Source organism: Lycium ferocissimum, chromosome 3, assembly GCF_029784015.1.
Source record: "Lycium ferocissimum isolate CSIRO_LF1 chromosome 3, AGI_CSIRO_Lferr_CH_V1, whole genome shotgun sequence".
NCBI classification, from domain to species: domain Eukaryota; kingdom Viridiplantae; phylum Streptophyta; class Magnoliopsida; order Solanales; family Solanaceae; genus Lycium; species Lycium ferocissimum.
The window spans coordinates 30,353,458-30,363,774 of NC_081344.1; the positions used below are offsets into that span (position 1 = coordinate 30,353,458).

The window sequence follows — 10,317 nt, forward strand, 5'->3', positions numbered from 1 at the left end:
TGTTCTGGGCCGGGCTTATGTTACAACTCTTATAAAAATAAATTTTCATTTTTACTTGTCCACTTTAACATAAAGTGGGCAATTCGCAGAATTGCCCTTCGTTTGGGGTGGTCTTTAAATTTTGCCCCTCATATTTGAAATCTTTAAATTTTGCCCTTCGGCTAAAATCCATAGGTTCGTGTTCGAACCCACGCGTTAAAATAAAATTTTAAAAAAAATTCGCAAGGCAAGTTTAAATTTCGCTATATGCCCCCCTAACGGCATACACTTGTGAAGGAATTACCAAAAGTTATGCGGACCCTACATGCTTATGCCTTATGTAAGACTTGGCATAAGTATGCCGGTCCTAAAACATGTATAACTTTGATAATTCGTTTTCAAAAGTTTACGCCGGATCCGACATAAAAGTTTGCCCATTAAAAGTATGCCCCACCTAAGATAACTTTGTGAAGGAATTACCAAAGTTATGGGACCAAGATACCATGCCTTATGGGCAGCAGACTTGGTATAAGTATCGGGGTCCAAGATAACTTTGATAATTCCTTCACAAAGTTATCGGCCGCATAAGTTTCTTTTGCCCATTAAAAGTATGCCCATTAAAAGGTTGGTATCATGCCTTAACCGTGATTATGTTTGTAATCAAATCTTGAAACTGCTGTGTGCTTCATCACTATCTTCTTATCATGTAATTCATGAACAAACGAACAAACTAGAAGATTTCAACACTGGTTTTTGAGTCCACTTCTTTCTTCCGAAGATAGAAATGGTTAATTCTCATAATTTTTATTCTTATCAAAATGCATGATACCAAACTTTTAATGGGTACTTTATCTTGATCCATAACTTTGTGAAGGAATTATCAAAGTTACGCGGACCCAAGACATTTTATAGCGCCAAGTCTGCCCATAAGGCATGAGATGTCGGTCCCAGATAAAATGTGTAATTTCTTAACAAAAAGTATACGGTCCGCAAGATACACGCGACCCAAACCTTGTCTTGCGATTTTTTTTTAAATTTATGCTTGAGCGGGGTTCGAACTCGTAACCTCATTATTCTACAGCCGCGAAAGCTCAAAGTTGCAATGCGAAGGGCAAAAATTAAAGACGAAATGAATACGAGGGGCATAATTTAAAGACCACAAATATGAGGGGCAAAATTTAAAGACCACCCCAAAAGAAGGGCACTCCGTGCAAAAAAATGACATAAATTTTCATTTTTGCTTATCCACTTTAACATAATAAGATAAAAAATAAAATAAAATTCTTATTTTACCCTAAGCATTAATTACTCATTTCTGAATTATTTTCCAAGTCTACTGAAACTATACACCAATTAATATGATATTATGATAAAATATATACCTCATTTATTAATTCTTAAAGGTCGTGCAAAGTCAAAAGTATACAAGTAAAAGTGAACAGACGGAGTAAATGTTTTGTGAGAAAGGGTCAAAATACCCTTGAACTAAGCGAAATTGAATAAAAATGTTCTTCGTTAATAGTTAGGTCTAAAATGGCCTTGCTGTTGATAGTTTGGTCCAAATGAGTCTATTGTTACTTAATTGGGTTAAAAATGTCATTTTCTCAATAAACGTATTTTTTAAAAATAAAAAAAATACATTCTTTTCCTAATAAAATAACTATTTTTAAAGAACCCCTTTTTTATTTCTTTTCTTTTAAAGTCTCTCTAACTAAGAAAAAAGTGGGGATATATGGTTTACACACTGTGGAGGATAGAAGAAGCCTTTGGAGTGATTAGAGTGATGGATGCAAATTGTTCTAGCCCATGTTTGATTATGGGGGATTTTAGTGTAGTATTAACAGTTGATGACAAAACAGGGGTGCCCAAATACAGGATAGAGAAGTACAAAATGTTGTTGATTTCCTTACAGACATTAGAACTACTGAGTGAAGAGTTTAGGGAGATTCTTCATATGGACAAATAGCCGTGTGCATAGCAAGATAGATAGAGCACGAGTAAATGTTGCATGGATGACAAATTGGCCCCAATTGGAAGTACTAGCAATGGATCCTTTTATATCCGATCACTCTCCCTTGTGTATCAATTTTTAGAGCTATCATAAATCAAGGTCTAAAAATTTCAGATTCTTTAACTATCTAGCTCAACAACAATTTTTTTTGGGGAAGGTGTAAGAAGCATGGACTAGTAATGTTCAGGGAGCTAATATGCAAAAGGTGTGGTTCAAAGTGGCCAAAGTTTAGACCGCTATTAAGAAACTTCAAAATGCAGCCTTCCCTAAAATTGATGATAAGATACAACAGGTGAGGAAGGATCTTTTGGAGCTACAAGAACATACGAGGATTCCCTATCATAATCATGACTTATTTGACCAGAAAAGGAACCTAAAATTGGAGCTTGAAAAATAGGTAAATATTGAAGAAAGTATATTGAGGTAGAAGTCTAAAGTTCAATGGTTGCAGTTAGGGGACTCAAACACTGCCTTTTGCTTCGCCAATATGAAGAATAGGCAATCCCAGAATCATATCTCATAGTTCAATGATACAGATGGGTCCACTCTACATAATGAGGAGGATATAGAGCGAGAAATCATAGGATTTTATAAAAGTCTATCGGGTACTGCAGCTGATAAACTACCAGCCATACAAGTTACTGTCATGAATAATGGTCCAATTTTGTGTAGGAGTCAGTAGCTGGAACTTATTGCACCAATCAAGATAGAGGAAATTAGCAGTGTTTACAGGATATTGATAACTTGAAAGCCCCGGGGAAAGATGGTTTCCATGCTTGCTTTTTTAAGAAAGCTTGGACAGTAGTTGGGGAGGATGTCACAGAGGTTGTTTAGGACTTCTTCAATACAGGTGTTAGGCATAGACCCATAAATTGCAACAATTGTCACTTTTGTCCCAAAGGTAAAGAATCCATTAACTATAAGAGAATTTAGGCCCATTTCTTGTTGTACCATCTTGTATAAGCTCATTTCAAAAATCCTGATAAAGAGATTACAAAGGGTAATGGATTACTTGGTTGATGCTAGTCAAAGTTCCTTTGTTCCTGGCAGGGTCATTACTGACAACTTGGTACTTGGACATGAACTGGTAAAAGGTTATGGTAGAAAAGGAATATCCCATAGACGTATGCTAAAGGTGGATATGCAGAAGGCATATAATTCTTTGGAGTGGCTATTCTTGCAACAAGTACTGCACAATTTAAATTTCCCTGATGTCTTCATTAACTGGATCATGGTTTGTGTTTCCACTGTATCTTGTTCAGTTGTGATAAATGGGAGACAGTCCAAACGGAGACAGTCCAAACCATTCCAAGCTAGAGAGGGGTTGAGATAGGGAGATCCACTCTTCCCATTCTTATTTGTTTTGGCCATGGAAAATCTGAACAGACTATTGAAGATAATGATATTGAATCTCAACTTTAACTACCACCCAATATGCTCCAGATAGTATAGTTGGGATTTGCAGATGACATGTTTCTGTTCTACAGGGGAGATGTGGGCTCTATTAGATTCTTATTTGATTGTATCCACGAGTTCTCAAGACCTCAGGGCTGATTGCAAAGCTCAGCGCCCTTTCTAATTTACACGCGGAGAATCTTTTACCCCGATTTATCTTCGTGAATGAACATAATCAGTGAGTCATCTCTTTAGCATTTACCCATAGGTATTATATATTCACTCCTTTAACGTATTTGTTGAAAAAGAAGACATTAGAGCCGGAGATAGAGACTTGTTTCCCTAAAAGGGCATTTTTATAGTCTATAACAAAGGTAAATTAAAGTGAATGTCCGACTTTATGACATTTTTTATCATCTTCAAGACTACGAATTTGCACTACTATAAATATAGTTTAACAATATTCTAAATCCGCTTTGTTGTTTCTCTATTTGTCTTTTTGTTTCCCTAATCATTCGGCATTTGGTATTTATTGGTCCGATTAATCTGGATTCACGTGGCGCAAGTCTCTATAAGGATAAGCTTCCCTACTAAAACATTTTCATTCTTAGGAATCGTCAGACCTCTGATTAAGGAGAGAGAAATCATACCCCTAGACTTTTTTTTCCACACAACCATTCAAAAGTAGTAGTTAGGAAAACCGTTGGGGTCAACCTCAAATTATTATTTGGTCATCCGTACGTTGTTCCCCCTTAAGTTACTATCTTTCATTGTTCCTTGTATGGTGTATATGTTGTCGCCATTCTCTTCCCCACCTTTTGGGAACTCACCTGCAATACCAAAATCAACAGTTGTAGAGGGGGGAAAAAAGGAAAACAATGGCCTCTGTTAGTTGTAATTCAGTTATATTGCATTTTTCCATTTTGTTTTTTGCTTCATTAATCCCAAAGTTGCATGCCAACATTGCTGATTTTGACCCTTATTTGGAAAAGAAAGCTGAAGAAGCCATCAAGTCTTCTCTTGCTGCTTATAATGAAAATCCTGAGCAACTCACTGAAACTTTCAACAAGGAAGTTGGAGAGTAACTGCTTCTGTAACTCTTGCTTTTTTTTTCTTCTTAAAATACTTTTTTATCAAAAGCTAAATGAATTTTAATTAACATTAGTCCTTCTCCAACATTGCAGAACAATCTTAAACGGCACAAGGAGGTATCTGAGGGAGATGATATGAGGATAATGGTGCTGAGACATGAATTAAGACTTAAAAGAGTTAATAATACTTGTAAGGGAAAGTGGTATACTCTTAGAAATTGTGTTATTTGGTTTCCCGTTGTAAAATGTTCTTATTGAGAAAAACACTTCTTAAGAAATTTAAAGCGACTAATTTCATCAAAAATATTGTCTAAGAAGATACTTTATTATGTACCAAATACACCAAAGTGGTTAGAGAACCTCAACCCCCAAAACGGAACCAATGAACACTTCAAATATAAGCAGATATAGTTTTATCAAATGTTGATTTTATTTTCACACTTTTAAGATTGAGATGGAAATCATACTTCTTGTTTCTTCCCTCGTTGCCTTGATGCATTAATAGGATGTTAATGTCACTTTGTGCTTTTCCATGAGAAGAGGATGTTTATTGCACCAGTTATCTTCCTCATTTTGTGTACTTGGGCACAATTACCAGTTCTCTATACTTCGACACAACAAAGTACAAATGCAGATCTATTTGCACTTTACAAGACTAATCATAAAGCTAATCTCTGCCATGCAAAAGATGGAAGTTCAAATGATCTAGAAATCAGCAATATTCAGCATCTCTTTAAGCTAATCAAGGATTCTGCATAAGGAATTAAGTCGAGCCTAAGCATTTTGCATAGAACATATTGAACAAAAGAGAAAAGTTCATATCCCTCTGTGCATATTAGATGCAACGAGCACGGTAAGACACAATTCCTTCCAAACCAACCACCCATAAGAAAAGAATCATTCATCCCGCAGAAGAGTCAAAGAAGAGCAGACTACAACTAAGTCACGTTCATCTTCTGCCAAGCATGTCAAACAAACACGATGGACAAAATTATTTGTGAGCCACACCGAGGGGTTCTGGTTCTGGAAAAAGGAATGAAAAGTAGACTACAAAACTGCATAGCCGAAAGAAGCATAATCTAGTTTCAAAATACTTTTGGATGAACCCGATATCAAACCTAATACTTTGTTCATTATCATTCCATAACAACTTTTGCTCCAAGAGCTTTCATTTTCTCAATTATTTGTTCACCTTCTTCCTTTGACACTCCCTTCTTGAAAACAGCAGGAGTCTTCTCGACTAACTCCTTTGCTTCCTTGAGTCCCAAATCAGTAAAACTTCGGACTTCTTTGATTATCTTTATCTTTTGAGTTGACTCGTATGACTCCAATTTAAGTTCAAAAACAGTTTTCTCCGGTTTCTTTTCCTCCTTAGCTGCTTCTGTTCCCTTCATAGCTGCCGCTGCCAATCCAGCAGCCCCTGCCTTCATAACGCCAACCGTTGGTTGCTCTTTCATACCCAACTTCTTCATAATAATGGAGGATAGTTCTGCAACTTCAACCAAGGTAAGTCCCGAAACTTCGTCGACAAGACTCCATACCCTATCCGATGGAGGACTCCGATGCTCAGTAGGATCAAAAGTTGCAGGATCATAATCAGCTGGAAGCTTTCTCTGGTCAATATCTACTTCTTCCTCCTCTTCTTCTTCTTTCCTAGCAGGCTGACCAAAGTGTCGAGTAAACACAGTTGAGGTAACAAAATGGGAGGCAGCCACATTGGATTGAACAGATTGTCTCAAGAGTACACCAGGCAAATGATGCCGCAGTCGTGAAATCAAACTCATTTCCGAATCCTCCTCTGCACGGGGAACAGAACTAGAAAGTAACCATCTACCGATCCTTCAAAAGGTCAATCAACGACCTGCAAAAACCAAAACGCAACAATAAGGTCATATGGAAACTCTTAATTCCATTTCCAAATAATGAAGTGACAGCACTTGGCATCAAAAAGACAAATAAAAAGTTTCAGGTGTGAACGTGTATATATTATGCACAACTCTAAAGCTTTTATATAGATATTAGACTATATATCAAGAAGAAGAAGAGATGGAAGCTCTAATTCCATTTCCTAATTATATAGTGACAGGTACGATCAAAAGAACAAATAAAAAGTTTCAGGGATGAATGAGAAGCAAGTGTATAACTGTATACATTATACACAACTTTACAAGAAGAAAAAGATGGAAGCTCTAATTCCACTTCCAAATTATATAGTGAGAGCACTTAGGATCAAAAAGAAAAAACAAAAAGTTTCAGGCATGAACTAGAAGCAAGTTAACAAGTGCATAACTGTATATGTTATGCACAACTCCAGAGCTTTTTTTTTTTTTTGATAACCATGGTGTTCAGGCCAGCTACCGCGCACCTCGACTAATTCCACGGAATACCTGCGACCTCCCACCAGCATCAGGTACTAGGCAACTATGTCCACCAAGGCTAGAACAGATGGGATGAAATCACCTAGTGCTATGTCTCTGCTGGGTACTGAACCTGAGACCTCATGGTGCTCAACCCACTTCATTGACCACTAGGCCACACCCTTGGGTGCAGCACAACTCTAAATCTTCTTACACTAAAGACATCATGGTGCTCAACCCACTTCATTGACCACTAGGCCACACCGTTCGGTGCAACACAACTCTAAAGCTTATTACACTAATAAGAAGGTATATACACCACTGCACAGTGTACATACCAATTTACCACCAGAATCACACCCAAACATTGATAAAATCATATAGAATAAGTTTTTGAAAACTCCCTTAAAAAAGTGCAGCATTTGCTCAAGTTTATATTTCCTACTCGGAACATATATTACCAATTGTCTAATGGACAACAAAAACGTAAAATCTGTTGCTTCATTAAACCTGAGGGGAAAATGGTAAGCTTTTTTTTTTTTTTTTTTTAAATTGTTGAGAGGAAAACAATAAGTATTTTCTTTTGTGCAATATCTGATGGTCTTTTCACTTCACAACAGTAAGGATAGTCATTCTCTCTACAACAACCTATCTAAGTCATGAAGAAGTGTAACATTCAAACACTGGCAGACCCACGATTTTAAAGCCATGGGTGCTCAATCACCCACCTGGCTCTAAGAGGGTTCGTCCCTAGCTGCAAGAGAGAAGAACCAAATGTCCCAGTGAAACGCCATCACTTTACCTTATCCAAAAAAAAGAAGTTTGTATTTCTAGGTGAGAAGATAGCAGGTGTGTTGTAGACGATGAATAAAAGAAAGGCCAAAAAGGTAAAACAAAAGAATTCGTGTGAATTAAGAAAATAAGAAAAAACAAAAGAATCCATGTGAATTAAGAAAAAGAAGAAAAATAGAAAGAAAATTAATCATTTCGACAGGTATCTTACTAATGACCTGTAAAATAAATTTAGTGACTTGGTAGTATCATGGGCGGTCACCACATATATAACTTATTACTAATGACCTGTAAAATAATTTATACTTCAAGTAAAAAATCATGGGTGATCGAGCTCCCACTCGTTAATATGTGGGCTCGCCCCTGCTTGCACTGCATCAGCATTGATAAAAGTTTAGATAGCAATTGTTCTCTAAAACCAATAGACACTTTATTTTGAAAGGCACCAACCAACTATGCAATTTCACAGAAACATAGCGGCAATAATTCCAGAAATCTGGATACACATCCTCTGATATTTATTATGCCTTGAAAAAAGGAGATGGTGGAATTGAACGCTACTGCATATATTTCCTTCTCCATTGGTAATGCTTACCGTCACTTTTGAATTGGGATTGCATGTTGAATGGGTTTGAATGTTTGCTCTTGACCCAGTATTCCTTTATTACTCGAGGTCAAGCAAAGGTGGCTGAATCGGGACACAGGTATGGAGTAATTTTCTTATGACGATAGTGTTCAGACCAACTTGCACGCACCTCGATTAGTTCACCCGGCAACCTACTATAGCCCACAAGCATAGGTACCAATTAGATCCCCTTTTTTATATGCTAAACTCCACCCCGACCCACTGTCTAGGAACCAATAATGGCTCTCTTTCCACTTTGCTCCCTTAGTGGCTCGAATATGCTAATTGCAACCAAGACATTTGAAGAGTCCTCGGAGATTCTCCAGTTGTCCGTGTGCCAAGTAAACCTACCCACTAAAGCTCGAGTAGACGGGCTCAAACTGATGTGTTGTAACTGGTAGTTGAACAAGGGATTTATAGGTTGTTACTTACTATATCTCAACCACCCCCCTTAAGGATTACTTGGAGAATCACATATTAATGTGTGATAGTAAAGTTACAATGCTAATGTCCGCAATTACTTGTGCATGGTCTTGCACATGGTAATTCGATCGAATCCAAGTAGCAGCATAGCAGCCTCAATTTCAATTTAATAACCAAGAGCAAAAAGGAATTACTGTGAGTAGTCTGTGAAATAGAAGGGTGTTTACGAAGGAGAAGCAGAAGCAAAATGACAACTTTGAAAAAGCTCATAGAAGATGTTAGAGCAGGGGCAACAGCTATGGATGGCAAGCGGAGCGGGTGAAGCCTTTCCCTGCAACAAATCTAGCCCACCCCATCCCGCTTAAGGTCTTCTTTCCAAATCTAGAAAAGCTAAATGAAAATTTAATACAATTTTTCAGTAAAAAAACTACTAAGAGTTGCAATGAAAAAAGAAAAAGATTTCATGGAACTATTTGGTGAACTGCGCTTGTTTTTGTAGTTCTTCCTTTTGTAGGATATCATGTGTTACGAGTGTGGCAAAACATTAGGTGAGCACTACATATATACACACAGCGACACACACATAAATGAACTTATACCTAGAAAGTATAAAGGCTAGCGGCATAGTGATTAAGGACTAACAAGTACAAAGATTGCAATTTAGATACATGAGAACAGGGTAACTGTAAGACAAAGATTGATATTAAAAGCAAAGCCGGGGAGATGAGGAGTTATACAAATAAATTCAGCCTTTTGGAGCTTCAGTTGCTAATCTTAGAAATATCAGACAAAAAGAGAGTACGAATATTTCCTTTGAGAAATAGAAATTCAAATGTTATGTTGAAATACTTGCATGATTTCAGTACTTATTAAGAATATATAACTGCTACTTTATATATACAAAAGACAGATTGCACAATGGACACGATGATGATAAAGGTGATCAACGCTATTAGGTCCCATGACCTTGACATGTACTGAACCAATGCTCCTTAGTTAAGCCTTATAATGAAATGAAGCATCGTAAATAGAAGCAGATACACCAATAAGTTTTTTTGTTCTTTTTTTTTTTTTTTTTTTGGTGATAACCATGGTGTTCTGGTCAGCTTGCCGGCACCTCGACTAATTCCACGGAATACCTGTTACCTCACACCAACAACAGGTACAAGGTAACTCTGTCCACCAATGGGAAGAAATCACCTAGTATTTTTACCCTCCATTGGTATTTGAACTTAAGACCGCATGGTTCTCCTCCCACTTCATTGACCACTAGGCCACATCCTTGGATGCTAGTAAGGTTTTTTTTCATACCCCAAATAAGATTAATTATACTTAAAAAGGTATCGCAGATTCGTGGTCCTCTTTAACATAAGGATGATTATTTCTCCTAAATTAAAAATAAAAGAACAACTACATCATTTCTCTGACACAAACATTTAAATCGGCCTCCTGCCTCCGCTACATGTATAGAAAATGAACAAAAAAAACCACAATGCCCCGTACCCAGGGGTGGAGCTAGAGGAGTAAAAAAGGTTCATCCGAACCCCCTTAGCCTGAAATCATACTGTATATACAAGGTCAACATTTTTTATTTATATGTAGTACTCCCTCCATTTCAAAATAAGTGGTGTTTTTACCTTCTCA

General features: G+C 37.1%; 2 protein-coding genes across 2 annotated transcripts; one reads left to right on the top strand and one right to left on the bottom strand.

The window, feature by feature from the left end:
• The first annotated feature begins 4,179 nt into the window (after positions 1-4,179).
• On the top strand, positions 4,180-4,754 carry LOC132050165 (pectate lyase-like). The gene is made up of 2 exons (XM_059441257.1): positions 4,180-4,466; positions 4,570-4,754. The coding sequence occupies exons 1-2, from the start codon at positions 4,264-4,266 to the stop codon at positions 4,613-4,615; spliced, it is 249 nt and encodes an 82-aa protein (XP_059297240.1). The 5' UTR covers positions 4,180-4,263; the 3' UTR covers positions 4,616-4,754.
• A 603-nt stretch (positions 4,755-5,357) lies between these two features.
• LOC132050164 (uncharacterized) lies at positions 5,358-6,372 on the bottom strand. Its single transcript, XM_059441256.1, has one exon. It carries the CDS (start codon positions 6,258-6,260, stop codon positions 5,613-5,615), a length of 648 nt encoding a protein of 215 aa, XP_059297239.1. The 5' UTR covers positions 6,261-6,372; the 3' UTR covers positions 5,358-5,612.
• Between the last annotated feature and the right edge of the window lie 3,945 nt (positions 6,373-10,317).

Coding starts and splice junctions, on each gene's coding strand:
- LOC132050164 (XM_059441256.1), bottom strand. CDS start 6,260: ATGAGTTTGATTTCACGACTGCGGCATCATTTGCCTGGTGTACTCTTG.
- LOC132050165 (XM_059441257.1), top strand. CDS start 4,264: ATGGCCTCTGTTAGTTGTAATTCAGTTATATTGCATTTTTCCATTTTG. Junction 4,467..4,569: donor TTCAACAAGGAAGTTGGAGA/GTAACTGCTTCT, acceptor CCAACATTGCAG/AACAATCTTAAACGGCACAA.